This window comes from Oncorhynchus kisutch, linkage group LG7, assembly GCF_002021735.2.
Source record: "Oncorhynchus kisutch isolate 150728-3 linkage group LG7, Okis_V2, whole genome shotgun sequence".
NCBI lineage: Eukaryota > Metazoa > Chordata > Actinopteri > Salmoniformes > Salmonidae > Oncorhynchus > Oncorhynchus kisutch.
Window position 1 is genome coordinate 36,029,113 of NC_034180.2, and position 23,855 is coordinate 36,052,967.

Below are 23,855 nucleotides of genomic sequence, written 5' to 3' on the forward strand. Positions count from 1 at the left end.
TCAGGTGAGGAACCTTCGTTCGGGTGTGTCCCGTGTTGCGGTTGGGGCAATGGGTGAGCTCTACACTGCTCTGCAGAAGGGCATGGACCAGGAGCTGGAGGGCACAGCCAAGGCTCTGCTGCAGAAAGCTGGGGAGTCCAACGCCTTCATCAGACAGGATGTGGATTCAGCGTTGGACAGCATGGTGCAACACTGCACCCCGACACGCAGCCTGAATGCTCTGCTCACCAGCGGCCTCAGGTCAGACACACTCACAAGAGAGCACTTTTAGCAGTTCTTTACCTGAATTATGGCTACATGCTTTGCGTGTAGACATTACATTTTTATCATGCTTGTATCTTATCATTAAAATAGGTCATTAGGCTTTATTTTCTATGTGGTGCTGACCACATCCCTGATATTGTCTCTTGTGAACAGTCACCTGAACTCTGTGGTGAGGAAGTGCGCGGGTCATCACATGGCCAACCTGATGGAGAACATTGGTGCTGCCCGCCTGCTGTCTGGAGTGAAAGACCTCACCGACCGAATACTACCTGCCGTCACCAAGCTGGCACAAGACTCCTCCCAGGAAGCTAGGTAGGGAGGGAATTCTGTTCAATACCAATGAGTGTTTGTTTTAATAGTAGCAGGTGTGTCTGTAATCAATAGAGTGAGTGACATTGTTTGACTCTGAGGCTGTTCTGCTCCTCAGGTACCAGGGACGCCGGATGCTGTTATTTCTGTCACTGCACAGTGATTTCGATAAGATGTTAGAGAAATATATCCCTGCCAAAGACCTGGCTCCCATCAGAGACACTGTCTTCACACTGAAGACTAAGGTACAGAACACTGTCTCCACACTGAACATAAAGGGACAGCACACTGTCTCCACACTGAACACTAAGGTACAGAACACTGTCTAACTGAGAAGGTGTGTGGGACTGTTATGAGTCATTCCTGTCTATTTTAGTCTCCCCTTGCTGGGGACTTGCGTTTTGAGACAAGACACTGTTACTGTAAGAAAGCAGCAGTTTAGACAGGAAATGCCACATTCGTTTAAACATTTATTAGAAAAGATGACAATAAATGCAGTACATTAGTCTTTGCGTTAGGCTCTGCTCCTTCATGGTAGCTATACCAATGCCAAGGTATACTATACCAATGCCTCTGACTGTACAAAAGCAGAGCCAAAACAAGTGGAGGCTGGGGAGGGTGGTGGGAAAGCAGAAAACAGAAATGAATGGCGAGTAACGTGTTACAGCAATGGCATGTCACCAAGAACAACAGCACGTGGCACTGGGCAGCAGCCATCAGAATGTGTGTGCAGAACCCAGTCAACTAAATAAACCGCCATATTAAGGTAGCGTGATGAATCTAATTGCTGTGATATCAGCTGATACTATCAGTTGGGGTTCCTGTATGAACCTGCTGCACTTCATTTACAGTACCGGTCAAAAGTTTGGACACACCTACTCATTCCAGGGTTTTCCTTTATTTGTACTATTTTCTACATTGTAGAATAATAGTGAAGACATCAAAACTATGAAATGACACCTATGGAATCATGTAGTAACCAAAAAATTGTTAAACAAATCAAAATATATTTAATATTTGAGATTCTTCAAAGAAGCCACCTTATGCCTTTTTATTTATACTTTATTTAACTTCATATGGATCAACTTCCGGTGAAATTGCAGAGCGCGAAATTCAAATTAAATTACTATAAATATTTAACTTTCATGAAATCACAAGTGCAATACATCAAAAATAAAGCTTAACTTGTTGTTAATCCAGCCGCCGTGTCAGATTTCAAAAAGGCTTTACCGCCAAAGCAAACCATGCGATTATCTGAGGACAGCGCTCAGCACACATAACATTACAAACCGTTAGCAGCCAAGTAGATTAGTCACGAAAGTCAGAAATGGCAATACAATTAATCACTTACCTTTGATGATCTTCGTATGGTTGCATTCACAAGACTCCCAGTTACACAATACATGTTTGTTTTGTTCGATAACGTCCCTCTTTATATCCAAAAACCTCAATTTTGTTGGTGCGTTTTGTTCAGTAATCCAATGGCTCAAATGCGGTCACAACTGGCAGACGAAAATTTCAAATAGTAACCGTAAAGTTCGTAGAAACATGTCAAACAATGTTTACAATCAATCCTCAGGTTGTTTTTAGCCTAAATAATCGATAATATTTCAGCCGGACAATAACGTTGTCAATATAAAAAATAAAATAAAAAAGCGCGCTCTCGGTCGTGCGCAGTAACCAGCTCTGGGGTCACCCCAGGTTCCACTCACTCAATGTGGTCATTCTCCCTCATGTTTCAGAATAAAAGCCTGACACAGTGACTAAAGACTGTGTTCACAACTAGTGGAAGCCATAGGGAACGGAAACTGGGTCCTATCCCTTTAAATGGTGGATAGGCTTTCATTGGCAAAACAGCCATTTCAAAATAATGGCACTTCCTGGATGGATTTTCCTCAGGTTTTCATCTGCCATATCAGTTCTGTTATACTCACAGACATTATTTTAACAGTTTTGGAAACTTTAGAGTGTTTTCTATCCAAATATACCAATTATATGCATATATAGCTTCTGGGCCTGAGTAGCAGGCAGTTTACTTTGGGCATGCTTTTCATCCAAAATTCCGATGCTGCCCCCTATCCTAAAAAAAGTTAACCAGGTAGGCCAGTTGAGAACAAGTTCTCATTTACAACTGCGACCTAGCCAAGATAAAGCAAAGCAGTGCGACAAAAACAACACCACAGAGTTACACATAAACAAACGTACAGTCAATAACACAATCAAAAAATCTATGTACAGTGTGTGCAAATGTAGAAGAGTAGGGTGGTAAGGCAATAAATTCCATGGGGGCGAAATAATTACAATTTAGCATTAACACTGGAGTGATAGATATGCAAGTCGAGATACTGGGGTGCAGGAGGATAAGTAACAATATGGGGATGAGGTAGTTGGGTATGCTATTTACAGATTGGCTGTGTACATGTATAGTGATCAATAAGCTGCTCTGACAGCTGATGCTTATAGTTAGAGAGGGAAATATAAGTTTCCAGCAGAACTCTGAAGATAGATGGGAGGAAATCAATCCACATATGGTGTCCAGGACACAGCTGGGGGCTGAAGGGGGTCTATAACAAGCAGCAGCAATGGTGAGAGACTTGTTCTGGGAAAGGTGGATTTTTAAAAGTAGAAGCTTGAATTGTTTGGGCACAGACCTGGATAGTATGACAGAACTCTGCAGTAGATTGCAACTCCGCCCCCTTTGGCAGCTCTATCTTGTCGGAAAATGTTATAGTTAGGGATGGGAATTTCTGGATTTTTGGTGGCCTTCCTAAGCAAGGATTCAGACACGGCTAGGACATCCGGGTTGGTGGAGTGTGCTAAAGCAGTGAATAAAACAAACTTAGGGAGGAGGCTTCTAATGTTAAAGCTGCCTTAAATGACAGCTTTGCACACTCTTAGCATTTTGTCGACCTGCTTCAAGAGCTGGTTAGTTAACAGGTGTGCCGTGTTAAAAGTTCATTTGTGGAATTTCTTCTTAATGCATTTGAGCCAATCATTTGTGTTGTGACAAGGTAGGGGTGGTATACAGAAGATAGCCCTATTTGGTAAAAGACCAAGTCCATATTATGAAGATATTATGAACATTTCAAGTGCAGTCGCAAAAAAACATCAAGCGCTATAATGAAACTGTCTCTCATGAGGACTGCCACAGGAAAGGAAGACCCAGAGTTACCTCTGTGGCAGAGGATAAGTTCATTAGAGTTACCAGCTTCAGATTACGGCCCAAATAAATGCTTTACAGAGTTCAGTAACAGACGCATCAAATCACATCAAATCAAATGTATTTATATAGCCCTTCGTACATCAGCTGATATCTCAAAGTGCTGTACAGAAACCCACCCTAAAACCCCAAACAGCAAGCAATGCCGGTGTAGAAGCACATCTCACCATCAACTGTTCAGAGGAGACTGTGTGAAACAGGCCTTCATGGTCAAATTGCTGCATAGAAACCACTACTAAAGGACACCAATAGAAGAAGAGACTTGGTTGGGCCAAGAAACACTAGCAATGGAAATGGACATTAGACCAGTGGAAATCTGTCTTTGTCTTTGTGAGAAGCAGAGTAGGTGAACGGATGATCTCCGCATGTGTGGTTCCCACCGTGAAGCATGGAGGAGGTGTGATGGTGTGGGGGTGCTTTGATGGTGACACTGTCAGTGATTTATTTTGAATTCAAGGCAGACTTAACCAGCATGGCTACCACAGCATTCTGCAGCGATACGCCATCCCATATGGTTTGCACACATCATTTGTTTTTCAACAGGACAATGACCCAACACACCTCCAGGCTGTGTAAAGGCTATTTGACCAAGAAGAAGAGTGATGGAGTGCTGCATCAAATGACCTGGCCTCCACAATCACCCGACCTCAACCCAATTGAGATGGTTTGGGATGATTTGGACCGCAGAGTGAAGGAAAAGAAGCCAACAAGTTCTCAACATATGTGGGAACTCCTTCAAGACTGTTGTAAAAGCATTCCAGTTGAAGTTGGTTGAGAGAATGCCAAGAGTGTGCAAAGCTGTCATCAAAGCAAAGGGTGGCTACTTTGAAGAATCTAGCATCTAAAATATATTTCGATTTGTTTGACACTTTTTGGTTACTACATGATTACATATGTGTTATTTCATAGTTTTGATGTCTTCACTGTTATTCTACAATGTAGAAAATAGTAATAAAAACAATTATACATTGAATGAGTAGGTGTCCAAACTTTTGACTGGTATTGTACATTTGTGTGATCTATGAGTTACGTGTGTTAATGTGTTCTGCAGGGCCTGGGAGAGATGCCCCAGGACACCCCGTCAGCCAGGGGCCGGCGTTCCCACCCTGGCAGTGGGACAGTGAGGGCCTCATCTCTCAACAGGGAACCACTCAAAGTGGTCAACAGGTGGGAAAACGCAGCACCAACTGAAACATGTAGCACTTTCCATGCTATCCCTGAATTTAGTCTCTCTTCAAGTCAACATCTCTTATATACTGAACTGTTATGATTGAAGCCATGGCTAGCCTTGCTGTTTGTTTTTGCATTAGCACAGTTTGTGTCAATGAATGTAGAGTTTGTTCATGTGTGTATCCATCAATATGAACTCCGTCTCCATGTCTTACCTACTGTTTGTGTATCTGCAGGCAGTCTGGGCAGTACAACGGAAGACCTCAAGCTCACAGCATTGCAGACAAGATCGAGTACATCAAGCAGCTCACAGCCCTGCTGGGTTCAAAGGACTTTAGAGAGCGCATCAAGGGCATCGACCAGCTAATGGTGGACTGCGAGCACAATCCCAACATGGTCATCAGCAGTATCTTTCCGGTAACTGATGTCAGCTGAACAAAACTAGATATTTTTTAGCCTCATATACCCTAACATCCTAAAGGCCGAAATCCTCTGACTATCACAAAAAATACTAGCTATACATTTTATTGACGAAATCAACCATGCAAAGTACCATAGATAAAATGGCTTGTGTAAGCAGGTCATAGTTGAATCTGTAGTAATGCTTCTCTCATCTCTCTGTCCTTCTCGCAGGTGTTTGATGCCTTTAAGGCCAGACTGCAGGAGTCTAACAGTAAGGTCAACCTGTACGCTCTAGAGTCTCTGCAGAAGATTGTCACTGTGATGAAGGATAACCTTGCCCAGGTAATCTACATCCTGGTCCCAGCCATCGTGGACAATCACCTCAACTCCAAGAACAACGCTATCTACACTGCTGCTATTGGAGCCATCCACACACTCATCCAAAACCTGGGTGGGTGTCTGATGATGTTTCACATCACATCATCTGGTTTGAGGCTTGAACGTAGCTTGACTTTTTGTGCTTGACTTTGTTCACAGATAACGCTCTCCTCCTCCAGCCCTTCTGCACCAAGGCCCAGTTCCTGAGTGGTAAGGCTAAGGTGGATCTCATAGAGAAGGTTGCAGGTATGTTCACTGAAACAGTTTGCTTGAGATATTCCCTTCAGTCCCTAAGTTACATAGATGACACTTTGTAAACTTCATTTGGCTTTTAACATTTTGATTTGGATCTGAGTTTACAAAAGCTCTTAAGCAACAGTGCACTGGCAACTGTCTTTATTTCCTGTCACCCAAAGAGTCTTTAGCCTCTTAAAAGGAGGGAGAAACATATGTCAGGCCCATATGCTCTCAGCATTTCATAAGTTCCTTGTTACAACATGTTTGAACTCTGCCAGCTGACTCCTCATCCTCCAACCTCCCTCCCCTCCTCTCCTCCTCTGGTCTGTCTTTCAGATCTGGTGATAGAATTATATCCCCGTAAGCCCCAGATGGTGGAACAGAAGGCGTTACCCCTGCTGTGGCACCTCCTGGGCACATCCAGCCACAGTGGCACTGTCCACGGCCGGGGTGGCAGCGTGCGGGGAGCCACCTCCAACCTGTGCCAAGCCCTCTACACCCACATGGGGCCTGGGCTGGCAGAGTTCGCCGCTTCCCAGTCTGCCAACGTCCACAAGAGCCTCAACGAGCTCATGAGGACCCTCTCCTACCCCTGAGGGCCCCTCAGAAAACACAACCTTCAAAACACAATCAACCCCCCCCCCCTCCCCCTAGACAGAAGAACAGAAACACTGACCTTCCTTAAAGACAGAGATGTTCTACATTTCTGATAGTGCCTGCACTTTTTTAACGTTACAGAGTATAGAAAGTCCTTAAGATGAGAGCCCTTAAATCAACCCTCTTCTCAGCAAGCTATGGTGTCCTTTAATAAAGGAGCACAGGCAGACAGAGACTTCAGCTGTTGGCATCAGGTCTTACACTCTCAACAACCTGCTCTCTTTGCACTTTGAAGATGTCGCTCACTATCATGATAGTTGTCGTCATGAATATGGCTTGGTATGTATCGTCATATGATTGTTGCTGTTGTTGTTTTTTATGAATCTTATTGTATGCATTTCGGAGACAACATTATGAAGAATGTACATTTGAAATGCACAAAAAGGAAACGGGACCTGAAAGATGTATAATTTTAGCTGTTTCAGTTGATGTGAAATTTCTAAGGTGTCTTATACAGTTGTTTAAAAGATTTGTCAGAGTGAAGATTAATGATTTCAAATATTTTGTATAGCTCAAATATGTGATTGCACAGTATTAGCCTAATCTGTATGCTGTACGATGTTGCGGTATATAATGTATCTATTGTATATGGTTTGTAAATCTTATTGTAACAATTTGTTGATGAAGTGGTGTTCTGGCATGCCTTAGCGTTTTACTTTTTGCATGACCAAAATGTGCTGATGTGATAAAAAAATATATTTATATTTTTGTTAAGGATATATATATGTGTATATATATATATGTATGTGTATATATGTATATACAGTGGGGCAAGAAAGTATTTAGTCAGCCACCAATTGTGCAAGTTCTCCCACTTAAAAAGATGAGAGAGGCCTGTAATTTTCATCATAGGTACACTTCAACTATGACAGACAAAATGAGGGGGAAAAATCCACAAAATCACATTGTAGGATTTTTTATGAATTTATTTGCAAATGATGGTGGAAAAGAAGTATTTGGTCAATAACAAAAGTTTATCTCAATACTTTGTTATATACCCTTTGTTGGCAATGACAGAGGTCAAACGTTTTCTGTAAGTCTTCACAAGGTTTTCACACACTGTTGCTAGTATTTTGTCCCATTCCTCCATGCAGATCTCCTCTAGAGCAGTGATGTTTTGGGGCTGTTGCTGGGCAACATGGACTTTCAAATCCCTCCAAAGATTTTCTATGGGGTTGAGATCTGGAGACTGGCTAGGCCACTCCAGGACCTTGAAATGCTTCTTACGAAGCCACTCATTCGTTGCCCGGGCGGTGTGTTTGGGATCATTGTCATGCTGAAAGACCCAGCCACGTTTCATCTTCAATGCCCTTGCTGATGGAAGGAGGTTTTCACTCAAAATCTCACGATACATGGCCCCATTCATTGTTTCCTTAACACGGATCAGTCGTCCTGGTCCCTTTGCAGAAAAACAGCCCTAAATCATGATGTTTCCACCCCCATGCTTCACAGTAGGTATGGTGTTCTTTGGATGCAACTCAGCATTCTTTGTCCTCCAAACACAACGAGTTGAGTTTTTACCAAAAAGTTATATTTTGGTTTTATCTGACCATATGACATTCTCCCAATCTTCTTCTGGATCATCCAAATGCTCTCTAGCAAACTTCAGACGGGCCTGAACATGTACTGGCTTAAGCAGGGGGACACGTCTGGCACTGTAGGATTTGAGTCCCTGGCGGCGTAGTGTGTTACTGATGGTAGGCTTTGTTACTTTGGTCTCAGCTCTCTGCAGGTCATTCACTAGGTCCCCCCGTGTGGTTCTGGGATTTTTGCTCACCGTTCTTGTGATCATTTTGACCCCACGGGGTGAGATCTTGCGTGGAGCCCCAGACCGAGGGAGATTATCAGTGGTCTTGTATGTCTTCCATTCCCTAATAATTGCTCCCACAGTTGATTTCTTCAAACCAAGCTGCTTACCTATTGAATCTGCAATCTTCCCAGCCTGGTGCAGGTCTACAATTTTGTTTCTGGTGTGCTTTGACAGGTCTTTGGTTTTGGCCATAGTGGAGTTTGGAGTGTGACTGTTTGAGGTTGTGGACAGGTGTCTTTTATACTGATAACAAGTTCAAACAGGTGCCATTAATACAGGTAACGAGTGGAGGACAGCGGAGCCTCTTAAAGAAGTTACAGGTTTGTGAGAGCCAGAAATCTTGCTTGTTTGTAGGTGACCAAATACTTATTTTACACCATAATTTGCAAATAAATTAATTAAAAATCCTACAATGTGATTTTCTGGAGAGAAAAAAAATTCATTTTGTCTGTCATAGTTGAAGTGTACCTATGATGAAAATTACAGGCCTCTCATCTTTTTAAGTGGGAGAACTTGCACAATTGCTGGCTGACTAAATACTTTTTTGCCCCACTGTATATAAATGTATGTGTGTACACCGATGCCTAGCTCAACTTTGGGTGTAAACCAATGATACTGGCTGAGTGTAACATTGAAACCATTTATCTTTAAACTAACGACCGATACAGAGACGGTGAAGCCCAGGTCTGTGATTCTGTTTCAGTATAGTGCCAGTCTTAACGTAGCCTTTCACTATTCTATGTTTAAATTATATTGAAATTGTTTGTTAACGAGATGAATGACCGACTGATATTTAAAGTGTTTATTTCTATAAACTATATGCTTAGTTTTTTTATTTATGTCCTTTATTGCTTCACATCTTTGTTGTAAAGAGAACTTTCCTATGCTATCATTGTAATGCCTCAGCTCAGTGTGTTTGGCCTTGTTGCCTTGTGTCGCCTAAAGGGGGAAAGATGTGTGCTCCTGGTCTTTAACTGTCTTGAGGAAGAGGGGGCTGTAAGGTAAGGATCTATTTCCAATTAGTTGGATTAGACATACAAGATTGAGCATCTGAGTCGGTTATTAAAACAAGACAACTGTCACTGATTTACACGATTTGCTTTTATTTACATGTAAATAAATACAAAAATTTGTTTAGTTACATGACAAATAATAGCAAGCAAAAGATTGTAGAAAATGTTAAGTTCCTTGAGAAGCTAGTTCTCATTGACATACAGTACCAGTCAAATGTTTGGACACCTACTCATTCCAGAGTTTTTCATAAATGTTACTATTTTGTGAAGACATCAAAACTGAAATAACACATGGAATCATTTGGAAACGCAAAAAGTGTTAAACAAATCAAAATAAATGTTATATTTGAGATTCTTCAAGGTAGCCACCCGTTGCCTTGATGACAGCCCTGCACACTTGCAACCAGCTGGTACACAGAAGATAGCCCTATTTAGTAAAGGTCCATATTATGACAAGAACAGCTAAAATAAGCAAAGAGAAACAACAGCCCATCATCATTACTTTAAGACATGAATGTCAGTCAATGAGGAACATTTCGAGAACTTTGAACGTTTCTTCAAGTGCAATCGCAAAAACAATCAAGCGCTTTGATGTAACTGGCTCTCATGACGACCGCCACAAGTAAGGAAGACCCAGAGTTACCTCTGCTGCAGAGGAGAAGTTCATTAGAGTTACCAGCATCAGAAATTGCAGCCCAAATAATTGTTGCACAGAGTTAAAGTAACAGACACATCTCAACATCAACTGTTCAGAGGAATGAATCAGGCCTTCGTGGTCGAATTGCTGCAAAGAAACCAGTACTAAAGTACAACAACAACAAGAAGATACTTGCTTGTGCCAAGAAACTCTAGCAATGGACATTTGACCAGTGGACATCTACCCTTTGGTCTGAAGAGTCCAAATATAAGATTTTTGGTTCCAGTCTTTGTGAGACGCAGAGTAGGTGAACGGATGATCTCTGCATGTGTAGTTCCCACCGTGAAGTATGGAGGAGGAGGTGTGGGGGTGCTTTGCTGGTGACACTGATTTATTTAGAATTCAAGGCACACTTAACCAGCATGGCTACCACAGCATTCTGCAGCGATATGCCACCCATCTGGTTTGCGCTTAGTGGGACTATCATTTGTTTTTCAACAGGACAATGAGCCCATCTGTTTTGCTGCTACATTATTGCTTGCTGCTATGGCTACAGAGTATTCTTGGCACCCATATCTCTCATGAGCTGAAGGGCTTTCGCACCACACTCACACATACTGTACACTCACACATACCACACCAGAGCAGTGGATTCTAGAAATCAAACTAACAATGGACACATTTCACATTTCGGGCCTGAGGTCAAACTTTCTGGTCTGTCAGTGTATGCTGCCTCTCCACAGCCAACTACTGCGTGCCTGGATAGGATGTGAAAGCATGCATTATCACATTTGTGGACTGGATGTTGTCCAAAAGACGTCAGTGTGATAGATATTTTTTTTATTAAAGAGCATCTGCTAAGGATGTAAACATGAATGTGTGGGAACAACCACACTCTGCTTATTTACAGACAGCATGTAAATAACCATTGCCCTTTAAAAAATATATATATATTTAGCCTTTATTTAACTAGGCAAGTCAGTTAAGAACAAATTCTTAATTACAATGACGACCTAGCAGAAGGCAAAAGGCGCGAAGCAGCCACAACTGTCAGTAAGAGTGTCCATGATTAAATCTTTGAATGAAAAGATGTAAATAAAACTGTCCAGTTTGAGTGTTTTTGAAGCTCATTCCAGTCACTAGCTGCAGCGAACTGAAAAGAGGAGCGACACAGGGATGTGTGTGCTTTGGGAACCTTTAACAGAATGTGACTGGCGGAAAAGGTGTTGTATGTGGAAGATGAGGGCTGAGTGAGGCCTAAGAGGGTTTTATAAATAAGCATCAACCAGTGGGATTACATATATACAGAGATGACCAGTTTACAGAGGAGTATAGCGTGCAGTGATGTGTCCTATAAGGAGCATTGGTGGCAAATCTGATGGCCGTATGGTAAAGAACATCTGGCCGCTCGAGAGCACCCTTACCTGCCGATAAAAATTACCCTTACCTGCCGATATAAATTACTTCTCTGAAATCTAGCATGGGTAAGATGGTCAACTGAATCAGGGTTCGTTTGGCAGCTGGGGTGAAAGAGGAGCGATTACGATAGAGCAGGTATTTCCAAACTGGGGTACGACAAATAAAAATGTGATTCACATTTCTTTTTTTATATATACAGTGAGGGAAAAAAGTATTTCATCCCCTGCTGATTTTGTATGTTTTCCCACTGACAAATAAATGATCAGTCTATAATTGTAATGGTAGGTTTATTTGAACAGTGAGAGACAGAATAACAACAACAAAAATCCAGAAAAACACATGTCAAACATTTTATAAATTGATTTGCATTTTAATGAGGGAAATAAGTATTTGACCCCCTCTCAATCAGAAAGATTTCTGGCTCCCAGGTGTCTTTTATACAGGTAACGAGCTGAGATTAGGAACACACTCTTAAAGGGAGTGCTCCTAATCTCAGTTTGTTACCTGTATAAAAGACACCTGTCCACAGAAGCAATCAATCAGATTCCAAACTCTCCACCATGGCCAAGACCAAAGAGCTCTCCAAGGATGTCAGGGACAAGATTGGAGACCTACACAAGGCTGGAATGGGCTACAAGACCATTGCCAAGCAGCTTGGTGAGAAGGTGATAACAGTTGGTGCGATTATTCGCAAATGGAAGAAACACAAAAGAACTGTCAAACTCCCTCGGCCTGGCGCTCCATGCAAGATCTCACCTCGTGGAGTTGCAATGATCATGAGAACGGTGAGGAATCAGCCCAGAACTACACGGGCGGATCTTGTCAATGATCTCAAGGCAGCTGGGACCATAGTCACCAAGAAAACAATTGGTAACACACCATGCCGTGAAGGACTGAAATTCTGCAGTGCCCGCAAGGTCCCCCTGCTCAAGAAAGCACATATACATGCCCGCCTGAAGTTTGCCAATGAACATCTGAATGATTCAGAGGACAACTGGGTGAAAGTGTTGTGGTCAGAAGAGACCAAAATGGAGCTCTTTGGCATCAACTCAACTCGCCATGTTTGGAGGAGGAGGAATGCTGCCTATGACCCCAAGGACACTATCCCCACCGTCAAACATGGAGGTGAAAACATTATGCTTTGGGGGTGTTTTTCTGCTAAGGGGACAGGACAACTTCACCGCATCAAAGGGACGATGGACGGGGCCATGTACCGTCAAATCTTCGGTGAGAATCTCCTTCCCTCAGCCAGGGCATTGAAAATGCATTGTGGATGGGTATTCCAGCATGACAATGACCCAAAACACACGGCCAAGGCAACAAAGGTGTGGCTCAAGAAGAAGCACATTAAGGTCCTGGAGTGGCCTAGCCAGTCTCCAGACCTTAATCCCATAGAAAATCTGTGGAGGGAGCTGAAGATTCGAGTTGCCAAATGTCAGCGTCGAAACCTTAATGATTTGGATAAGATCTGCAAAGAGGAGTGGGACAAAATCCCTCCTGAGATGCGTGCAAACCTGGTGGCCAACTACAAGAAACGTCTGACCTCTGTGATTGCCAACAGAGGTCAGACGTGATTGCTAAATCATGTTTTGCAGAGGGGTCAAATACTTATTTTCCTCATTAAAATGCAAATCAATTTATAACATTTTTGACATGCGTTTCTCTGGATTTTTTTGTTGTTATTCTGTCTCTCACTGTTCAAATAAACCTACCATTAAAATTATAGACTGATCATTTATTTGTCAGTGGTACAAAATCAGCAGGGGATCGAATGCTTTTTTTCCCTCACTGTATATATATTTAATTTTTTCACATTTTCAAACAGTCCATTTCTATTTTCCAACTGGGCTATACATTTGGGTGAGATTTTTTTCTTGCCTGAGTAGCCTCGTTTCACTGCCAAAAATAAAATGAAACCATCTAGTGTTCAGTGAAATAACAACACAATGTCAAATACAGGAAGCCTAGTCAAATAATTAACATCCAATCACATTAACCGTTACTTTCTGGCAGGAATTCCAATAACGGTCCGTATGTAGCAAAATGTAGCTGCTGCTCATGTTAGTATCTGTACTGATGGCGCAAAAGCCATGACAGGGAGACATAGTGGAGTGGTAATGAGCATGCCAGCAGCATACCACCCTGCATACCACTGCTGGCTTGCTTCTGAAGCTAAGCAGGGTTGGTCCTGGTCAGTTCCTGGATGGGAGTGGTGTTGGAGGGCCAGTAGGAGGATTTCCTGACTCTCTGAGGTCATTAAAGATCCCATGGCACTTATCGTAAGAGTAGGTGTGTTAACCCCGGTGTCCTGGCTAAATTCCCAATCTGGCCCTTAAACCATCATGGTCACCTAATAATCCCCAGTTTACAATTGGCTCATTAATCCCCCTCCTCTCCCCTGTAACTATTCCCCAGGTTGTTGCTGCAAATGAGAACATGTTCTCAGTCAACTTACCTGGTAAAATAACGGATAAATAAAAACATTTTTAAAAATGCAAGCAGTTGCTCCCGACTTCACGTGGGTACACTGCAGCATCCATCAACAGGCTTTTGCTTCCAAGGGAATGCTTGACAGCTTGAAATACGTTTTGGACACAACAGTGAAAATGGTTAACTTTGTTAAAGCAAGGCCCCTGAACTCTCATATGTTTTCTGCAATATGCAATGATATGAGCAATGAACATGTAACGCTTTTACTACATACAGAAGTGCGCTGGTTATCAAGGAGAAGAAGTTTGGTGCTCTTCTCTGTCTGCATTAACAGGGACAACACACAGGTCTTTCCATCATTGTATGATTTTTTTGTGTGCAAATGAACTCAAGCGTACGGACAATGTCAAATGTGATATAAGGAAGCAACTGAGTGAGTTGGGTGCGCAATTACGCAGGTACTTTCCCGAAATGGACGACACAAACAACTGGATTCGTTATCCCTTTCATGCCCTGCCTCCAGTCCACTTACTAATATCTGAACAAAAGATCCTCATCAAATTGCAACAAGCGGTTCTGTGAAAATGTCATTTAATCAGAAGCCACTGCCAGATTTCTGGAGTATCCTGCCTTGGCAAATTCGTGCTGTTAGGACACTGATGCCCTTTGCAACCAGGTACCTATGTGAGAGTGGATTCCCGGCCCTCACTAGCATGAAAATTAAATACAGGCACAGATTATGTGTGGAAAATTAGACTGAGACTCTCTCCAATACAACACACCATTGTAGAGTTATGTGCATCCCTTCAAGCATACCCTTCTCATTATTGAGTTATTCACAATTATTTTCGATGAACAAATAAGGTTTTATATGTAAGATGGTTAAATAAAGAACAAAATGATGATTCATTATTATAATATTATTATTTGTGCCCTGGTCCTATCAGAGCTCTATGTCACTTCCCACGACCTGGGTTGTGACAAAAACTCCCACTCATTATTATGTTTAATAAATGTATCGTATAGTGTGAATGGCAAGCTTACAAAAAACAACATTTGAGAGTACGCTGACCCTGGTGCTAGATGGGGTATGCAGCTGGAGGTTGAATGTTTGAAGGGGTACGGGATTATAAAAAGTTTGGGAACCACCCCCTTGGGTTGTGCCGTGGCGCAGATCTTTGTGGGCTATACTCGGCCTTGTCTCAGGATGGTAAGTTGGTGGTTGAAGATATCCCTCTAGTGGTGTGGGGGCTGTGCTTTGGCAAAGTGGGTGGGGTTATATCCTTCCTGTTTGGCCCTGTCCGGGGGTGTCATCGGATGGGGCCACAGTGTCTCCTGACCCCTCCTGTCTCAGCCTCCAGTATTTATGCTGCAGTAGTTGATGTGTCGGGGGGCTAGGGTCAGTTTGTTATATCTGGAGTACTTCTCCTGTCCTATCCGGTGTCCTGTGTGAATTTAAGTATGCTCTCTCTAATTCTCTCTTTCTCTCTTTCTTTCTCTCTCTCGGAGGACCTGAGCCCTAAGACCATGCCTCAGGACTACCTGACATGATGACTCCTTGCTGTCCCCAGTCCACCTGGCTGTGCTGCTGCTCCAGTTTCAACTGTTCTGCCTGTGATTATTATTATTTGACCATGCTGGTCATTTATGAACATTTGAACATCTTGGCCATGTTCTGTTATAATCTCCACCTGGCACAGCCAGAAGAAGACTGGCCACCCCACATAGCCTGGTTCCTCTCTAGGTTTCTTCCTAGGTTTTGGCCTTTCTAGGGAGTTTTTCCTAGCCACCGTGCTTCTACACTTGCATTGCTTGCTGTTTGGGGTTTTAGGCTGGGTTTCTGTACAGCACTTTGAGATATCAGCTGATGTACGAAGGGCTATATAAATACATTTGATTTGATTTGATGTGCTGAAAGAAGGACAGTGTACCATCTAGCCATACTCCCAAGTACTTGTATGAGGTGAATACCTCAATCTCTAAACCCTCAGAGGTAGTAATCACACCGGTGGGGAGAGGGGCATTCTTCTTACCAAACCACATGACCTATGTTTTGAAGCTGTACAGAACAAGGTTAAGGGCAGAGAGAGCTTGTTGGACACTAAGAAATCTTTGTTGTAGAGCATTTAGCACAAAATCTGGAGAGGGGCCAGCTGAGTATAAGACTGTATCATCTGCTTACAAATGGATGAGAGAGCTTCCTACGGCTTTCAGCTATGATGTTGATGTAAATTGAGAAGGGAGTGGGGCCTAGGATCGAATCGTGGGGTACTCCCTTGATGACAAGCAGTGGCTAAGACAGCAGATGTTCTGACTTTATACACTGAGAGAGATAGTTAGCAAACCAGGCCAAAGACCCCTCCAAGACACCAATACTCCTTAGCTGGCCCACCGGAATGGAATGGTCTACCGTATCAAAAGCTTTGGCCAAGTCAATAAAAATAGCAGCAAAATATTGCTTAGAATCAAGGGCAATGGTGACATAATTTAGGACCTTTAAGGTTGCAGTGACACATCCATAACCTGAGCGGAAACCAGATTGCATACCCGAGAGAATACTATAGACATCAAGAAAGCCAGTCAGTTGATTATTGACAAGTTTTTTCAACACTTTTGATAAACAGGGCAAAATAGAAATTGTCCATAAACAGTTAGGATCAGCTTGATCTCTCCATTTAAATAAAGGACACACTGTGGCTGCCTTCCAAGCAATGGGAACCTCCCCAAAGAGGAGAGACAGGTTAAAAGGGTTAGAGATAGGCTTGGCTGTAACGGATATCGTCCTCTTCTTCTGAGGAGGAGGAGTAAGGATCGGACCAAAACGCAGCGTGGTAAGTGTCCATTATGTTTAATACAAAAAAACAACAGAACACTGGAACAAAACAAAATAACGTGCATCAACGAAACAGTTCCGTGTGGCGACAAACACTGACACGGAAGACAAACACCCACGAAAACACAGGTGGAAAAAGGCTACCTAAGTATGATTCTCAATCAGAGACAACTGCCTCTGATTGAGAACCATACTAGGCCGAACACAGAAACCAAACATAGAAAAACAAACATAGACTGCCCACCCCAACTCACGCCCTGACCATATAAACAAAGACAAAACAAAAAAACTAAGGTCAGAATGTGACATTGGCGATGATAGGGGCCGCAATCTTAAAGAAGAAAGGGTCTAAACCTTCTGAACCAAATAATATTTGGGGGTCAAGTTTAAGGAGCTCCTTTAGCACCTTGGACTCAGTGACTGCCTGCAGGGACAAACTTTGTAGCGGGCAGGGGGAAAAGAGGGCATAGGAGATAGTCGCATTAGAAGGGGTGGGAGATGAGGAAATATTGGACAGACAAGGAGGCCTGTCAGAGTCAAATAGGAATCCTGACTTAATGAAGTGGTGGTTAAAGAGCTCAGCCATGTGCTCCTTGTCAGTAACAACCACATCATCAACATTAAGGGACATAGGCAGCTGTGAGGAGGAGGGTTTATTCTCCAGGTTTTTAACCGTTCTCTAGAATTTCTTGGGGTTAGACCCACAGAGCGAGAACTGCTCCTTAAAGTAACTTTGGCCTTCCGGATAGCCTGAGTGCACTTATTTCTAATTTGCCTGAACGAGAGCCAGTCAGCCTGAGTATGCCTGTGCCGAGCGATTTGCCAAATGGAATTTTCGAGGTGGAGTAACGATCACGGTCAAACCAGGGGCTGAACCTGTTTTTAATTCTGATTTTCTTTATGGCCGCGTATTTGTTAACATTACTACTGAAAATATTAAAAAAGAAGGTCCAAGCAACAGAGGGGATCAAGCTGATTCTATACCAATTTACAGCAGCCAGATCATCAAGGAAGGCTTACTCGTTAAAGTTTTTTAGCAAGAGTCTATGACAAGTCAGGACAGGTCGTTTCACTGAGCAGCCATTACGAACACAGGCTGTAAAACAGTGATCACGGAGGTCATCACAGAAAACACCAGACTGATACCTATCAGGATTATGACTGTCCAGACTGAAATGTAGCCATGCAAGTTTCTCTTGTATCTCACGCATGTGCTCCAGTTGCTCAAAGGAGCACACCTTCCCTGAGACGACACAGCAAAGGTTATTCACACCTTTACATACCTGTATAAAATACAGAACTTCCTATGTAACCATTGCACTATGGTATAATGTAAAACAAATGGCCATATTTCCACTGAATAACTGGGTCTCAGTATTCACAGGGATGTCCATGGTCATCTTACCAAAAGCCTGCAATTTTATGGAGTGGAAGTCATTGAGCAGGTTGAGGAGGCCTCCCTCCATCTCTCTCACATCAGAGATGTCCGTAAGGAAGGAGTGCTGCAGTGTAGGGTACTGGGCCAACTTACTGGTGGGCCCTGCTGGCTGGGGAGTCATGGCCTTCTCCTTATTGGGCCTGGTGAAAAGAAGCCAGACAACTGGAATCAACAGAAAACAGGAGTATAGCAAACATTAAGCTGGTCAAACCTAGAACATTTATACAACCTCCATTTGACTGACCTGTAAAATTAGACATTGTGACTGTTCCAAAACTTGTTTGGTGTAGCTGCTATGTAGCTGCTATGACCATATATTTGACAGTCCTGCTACTCCGATGGACATCTTGAGCTTGCCTCTGTTTTTTGGGGAGAGGGGGTTGGGGGAGGCTAAGGGAAAATGTGGCTGGAGGGGAGGACAGAGCTTGCGGGGGTTTACCGGGGGAGGAGGGGGCTGGAGGAGAAACACTTTGGGGCTCCACTTATTGCGATTTTCCTCCATGGCTTGTCAGTGTGAAGCCCTCTGGGTAAGATGAGTGGCCCCTGCCTAAGCTTCAGGACGTCCTGTAACAACAACAAAGCTAGGAAGTCAGGATCTAGCGCTTCCCATCCCTGACAAGACTGGAGAGGGATTGGAGGATGAACATGGTGTGAGCTAAGGAAATGCATGTAAAGTACAATCATAACAGTTTCTCTATGGATTTTAAGCTAGGAAAATGGAAAATCAGACCTAAGAGGCCAAAAGTAATGAGTGAACCACCAGCCAACAGACATTTGACTTGGTAGACCTGCTGAATGTCAACTCGATGTAATTATCTCATTTTAAAAGGTAATACTTGCTGTATCTTGAATTCTGCCAGTCAATGTAGGCTGCTACATTAAAGTAGCCTCTTGTATCACTGACACACAATCCTCTGGAAAACAACACAGGGGTTAACTGCAGGAGGTTCATGGCTGGATGGCTGCCAGCGTGAAAGTACATGACCTAATACCCCCACCTGAGCTTTAGCTATATTCTCAAATATTCAGCATTTTGACTAGCTTTGTACATTTTCAAGGTGAACAAGCTCACGCATCCAGGTAATAATATATGCTTGTGTGGAAAATGTCCAATGAGGAGGATTTAGAATGCCTGTCCCTGTACAACAGGCTTGTGCAAACAGTTCCACTGAGACGTATTTTTAGAATGCATAATTTCCTTATAATTGGTCTGACAACACATTGCAAACAAGTCTTTCAACTTCTGTAGCTGAAAACCTGTGGACAATCATGCAGGTGTAATGATTTTACATACAGTGCATTCAGAAAGTATTCAGACCCCTTGACTTTTTCCACATTTTGTTACTTTACAGCCTTATTCTAAATTTGATTAAACCGTTTTTTCCCCTCATCAATCTACACACAATACCCGATTATGACAATGCAAAAACAGGTTTTTATACACCTGCATTGCTTGCTGTTTGGGGTTTTAGGCTGGGTTTCTGTACAGCACTTTGAGATATCAGCTGATGTACGAAGGGCTATATAAATACATTTGATTTGATTTGATTATCTTGGCTGTGTGATTAGGGTCGTTGTCCTGTTGGAAAGTGAACCTTCACCCCAGTCTGAAGTCCTGAGCGCTCTGGAGCAGATTTTCATCAAGGATATCTCTGTACTTTTCTCCGTTCATCTTTCCCTCGATCCTGACTAGTCTCCCAGTCCGTGCCACTGAAAAGTCTCCACAGCATGATGCTGCCATCACCATGCTTCACTGTATGGATGGTGTCAGATTTCAGCCAGACGTGATGCTTGGCATTCAGGCCAAAGAGTTCAATATTGGTTTCATCAGACCAGATAATCTTGTTTACCATGGTCTGAGAGTCCTTTAGGTGCCTTTGGCCAACTCCAAGCGGGCTGTCTTGTGCCTTTCACTGAGAAGTGGCTTCCGTCTGGCCACTCTACCATAGAGACCTGATTGGTGGAGTGCTGGAGAGATCGTCAGAGTGACCATCAGGTTCTTGGTGACCTCCCTGACCAATTCCCTTCTACCCCGATTGCTCAGTTTGGCCAGGCAGCCAACTCTAGGAAGAATCTTGGTGGTTCCAAACTTCTTACATTTTAAAATGAATGAGGCCACTGTGTTCTTGGGGACCCTCAATGCTGAATACTTATGTAAACAAGCTATTTTTGTTTTGTTTTGTTAATACATTTGCTAACATTTCTAAAAACCTGTTTTCACTTTGTCATTATGGGGTATTGTGTGTTGATTGAATGTAATACATTTTAGAATATGGCTGTAACAACATAATGTGGGAAAAATCAAGGGGTCTGAATAGTTTATATTACCTGTAAGTGATGTGTGACATATTGTAGGCCTACATTTCACTGTTACCAAGGTTCTTTATAATTTCAAGAAATCAAATAGATATAGATTGATCCCACAAACACATTGCTTTACATTTATTAAAAGGGCTAACACTTTCTGACAGATGGCTGCGTGGGTAAGCGGAGTCAGAGATGACAGTGGATTGGATCAGACACCAATGTGGATGTCCAATTACTTGACGTGTTTATTCTAGGACTTTGATTCGCACCGTTCTTCGTTTTATTATAGTCTACTCTAGCCCAGATACTAGACACTATTATATTTGGGGTTTTTGTATTACAATGGTTAATTCATTTTATCTTTCATACACTAGTTATTACGGATACAGAATGGGCTATATAGCCATCCTCCAACAGAACTTGAATCAGTGGACTACTATGGTCCAAAGATGGTCACTAACCACACTGTCAACTTGTTCACCACCACGCTGTAAAATACATTAACTCACTCGCAATATTGTAAACTAGAAGTAAGAAAAAGAAGTGCATAATATAAATAAATATAAATGTCAATGGCGCATTTGCAGTAAACCATGTCAATGACATGAACAAATGAATGCGTCTATCGGAAGACAATGGATCACTTACCGAATGTATAACGCACAAAATAATCTGTTGAATGAACGCCTAGTCAGTTTTCCCAATAAAACGTTTTTCATTGAGGTTGTCTAATTGGGGAAAAACGACAGTAGACTTGTGTACAAGAGCCCCATAGAACACCTTAAATATACTGAACACAAATATAAACGCAACATTCAACAATTTCAACGACTTTACTGACTTACAGTTCATACACATTTCTGCTGTCCGGGTGGTCAGTCACAGAGGTGAAGAAGCCGAATGTGGAGGTCCTGGGCTGGCGTGGTTACACAAGGTTTGCGGTTGTGTGGCTGGTTGGACATACTGTCAAATATTCTAAAACGACATTGGAGATGGCTTATGGTAGAGAAATTAACATTACATTTTCTGGCAACAACTCTGGTGGACAATTCTTCAGTCAGCATGCAGCATGCTTTTTATTGTCCCCAGCACAAGGTGCACCTGTGTAATGACCATGCTGTTTAATCAGCTTCTTGATATGCCACACCTGTCAGATGGATGGATTGTCTAGGCAAAGGAGAAAAGCTCACTAACAGGGATGTAAACCAATTTGAGCTATTTCTATGCTTCCCGTTCATAAGTTTAGTTTACTTTCAGTTTTGTACACCAGCTTCAAACAGCTGATAATACAATATTTTTGGTTATTAAAAAATATATTTCACAGCTGTCTAGATGGTACCTTTAAAAGGCGAAATATACAGAAATACACTCTACCATTTCCTGGTTGCTAAAATTCGAATAGTTCGCCTAATATCAGGTTATGTGACAAAACAAGCAACAAGTGTAGAGAATCATTGTACCATTTAAACCATGGTGAAATATATGTTCAATAACCCCAAATTTTGTATTTTCAGTTGTTTGAAGCTGGCATACAAAACTGAAAGTAACAGACAGGAAGCATAGAAATAGTACACATAGAATAGATCTACCACTTCTTAGACTTGTTTTCAATGATAATATATCTATAATACACATTTTTATGTGAATTTGGTGGGGTCACCCAAAAAGGTACATATTGCAGCTTTTAAAGGGCCAGATACTACATTTTCCCCAATTGGAATGGGATCCAATGAGCGGGAACATACACTATAATTGAGGGGATTCTGATTGTTTTGATTCAGGTGCCCAGGTAGGCGTGTTTTGCAACGGTTGAAAGTTGATTGCATTTGGAACCAGGCTGCCTCCCGGCATGAGCCAGATGCCCCTTTCAAAGCCCATGGTGAAGTCTCAAAACAAAAGTGACGTAATTAAGCACATGGACTAATGAGTAGGATTCTGTGTTTTCACATGCAAAACTGATTGCTTTTGATAAAAACGCTTTATCTGGCTTCCTAATTAAAACTAATTTGAAAATGTAAAAACATTAATTTTATGGAAAAGAGATATTGAATGTTTCTGGACAATGTAACATAATGCCTTGTTGACATGGCCGGCAACGAATATTACAGTTCAAATCAAATCAAATCAAATCCAATTTTATTTGTCACATACACATGGTTAGCAGATGTTAATGCGAGTGTAGCGAAATGCTTGTGCTTCTAGTTCCGACAATGCAGTAATAACGAACAAGTAATCTAACTAACAATTCCAAAAAACTACTGTCTTATACACAGTGTAAGGGGATAAAGAATATGTACATAAGGATATATGAATGAGTGATGGTACAGAGCAGCATAGGCAAGATACAGTAGATGATATCGAGTACAGTATATACATATGAGATGAGTATGTAAACAAAGTGGCATAGTTAAAGTGGCTAGTGATACATGTATTACATAAGGATGCAGTCAATGATATAGAGTACAGTATCTACGTATGCATATGAGATGAATAATGTAGGGTAAGTAACATTATATAAGGTAGCATTGTTTAAAGTGGCTAGTGATATATTTACATAATTTCCCATCAATTCCCATTATTAAAGTGGCTGGAGTTGAGTCAGTGTCATTGACAGTGTGTTGGCAGCAGCCACTCAATGTTAGTGGTGGCTGTTTAACAGTCTGATGGCCTTGAGATAGAAGCTGTTTTTCAGTCTCTCGGTCCCAGCTTTGATACACCTGTACTGACCTCGCCTTCTGGATGATAGCGGGGTGAACAGGCAGTGGCTCGGGTGGTTGATGTCCTTGATGATCTTTATGGCCTTCCTGTAGCATCGGGTGGTGTAGGTGTCCTGGAGGGCAGGTAGTTTGCCCCCGGTGATGAGTTGTGCAGACCTCACTACCCTCTGGAGAGCCTTACGGTTGAGGGCGGTGCAGTTGCCATACCAGGCGGTGATACAGCCCGCCAGGATGCTCTCGATTGTGCATCTGTAGAAGTTTGTGAGTGCTTTTGGTGACAAGCCTAATTTCTTCAGCCTCCGAGGAACTTAAAACTTGCTACCCTCTCCACTACTGTTCCATCGATGTGGATAGGGGGGTGTTCCCTCTGCTGTTTCCTGAAGTCCACAATCATCTCCTTAGTTTTGTTGACGTTGAGTGTGAGGTTATTTTCCTGACACCACACTCCGAGGGCCCTCACCTCCTCCCTGTAGGCCGTCTCGTCGTTGTTGGTAATCAAGCCTACCACTGTTGTGTCGTCCGCAAACTTGATGATTGAGTTGGAGGCGTGCGTGGCCACGCAGTCGTGGGTGAACAGGGAGTACAGGAGAGGGCTCAGAACGCACCCTTGTGGG

The 23,855-nt window shown here is 42.5% G+C and overlaps 2 protein-coding genes across 2 annotated transcripts in view; one reads left to right on the top strand and one right to left on the bottom strand.

Moving 5' to 3' along the window:
* LOC109894558 (TOG array regulator of axonemal microtubules protein 1) overlaps positions 1 to 9,262 on the top strand; it is a 34,812-nt gene extending 25,550 nt beyond the window's left edge. The window contains exons 15-22 of the mRNA XM_020488138.2: positions 5 to 240; positions 418 to 576; positions 692 to 818; positions 4,845 to 4,960; positions 5,200 to 5,380; positions 5,597 to 5,816; positions 5,903 to 5,989; positions 6,317 to 9,262. Coding sequence (XP_020343727.1) covers positions 5 to 240; positions 418 to 576; positions 692 to 818; positions 4,845 to 4,960; positions 5,200 to 5,380; positions 5,597 to 5,816; positions 5,903 to 5,989; positions 6,317 to 6,576 — 1,386 coding nt within the window. The 3' untranslated portion in view covers positions 6,577 to 9,262. The remainder of the gene's footprint in view (positions 1 to 4; positions 241 to 417; positions 577 to 691; positions 819 to 4,844; positions 4,961 to 5,199; positions 5,381 to 5,596; positions 5,817 to 5,902; positions 5,990 to 6,316) is intronic.
* Positions 9,263 to 16,696: 7,434 nt separating this feature from the next.
* On the bottom strand, positions 16,697 to 18,477 carry LOC109893763 (coiled-coil domain-containing protein 28B-like). The gene is made up of 4 exons (XM_020486976.1): positions 18,462 to 18,477; positions 18,185 to 18,379; positions 17,942 to 18,022; positions 16,697 to 16,737 (listed from the first exon to the last, which is right to left on the bottom strand). The coding sequence occupies exons 1-4, from the start codon at positions 18,475 to 18,477 to the stop codon at positions 16,697 to 16,699; spliced, it is 333 nt and encodes a 110-aa protein (XP_020342565.1).
* Between the last annotated feature and the right edge of the window lie 5,378 nt (positions 18,478 to 23,855).

Excerpts from the sequence above, each read along its gene's own strand:
- LOC109893763 (XM_020486976.1), bottom strand. Across the intron at positions 18,023-18,184 it reads CATAAAATTGCAGGCTTTTG|GGAAGGTGTGCTCCTTTGAG; the intron begins GTAAGATGACCA and ends GTGTCGTCTCAG. Across the intron at positions 16,738-17,941 it reads GCTACATTTCAGTCTGGACA|AAGAAGAGGACGATATCCGT; the intron begins GTCATAATCCTG and ends CCTCCTCCTCAG.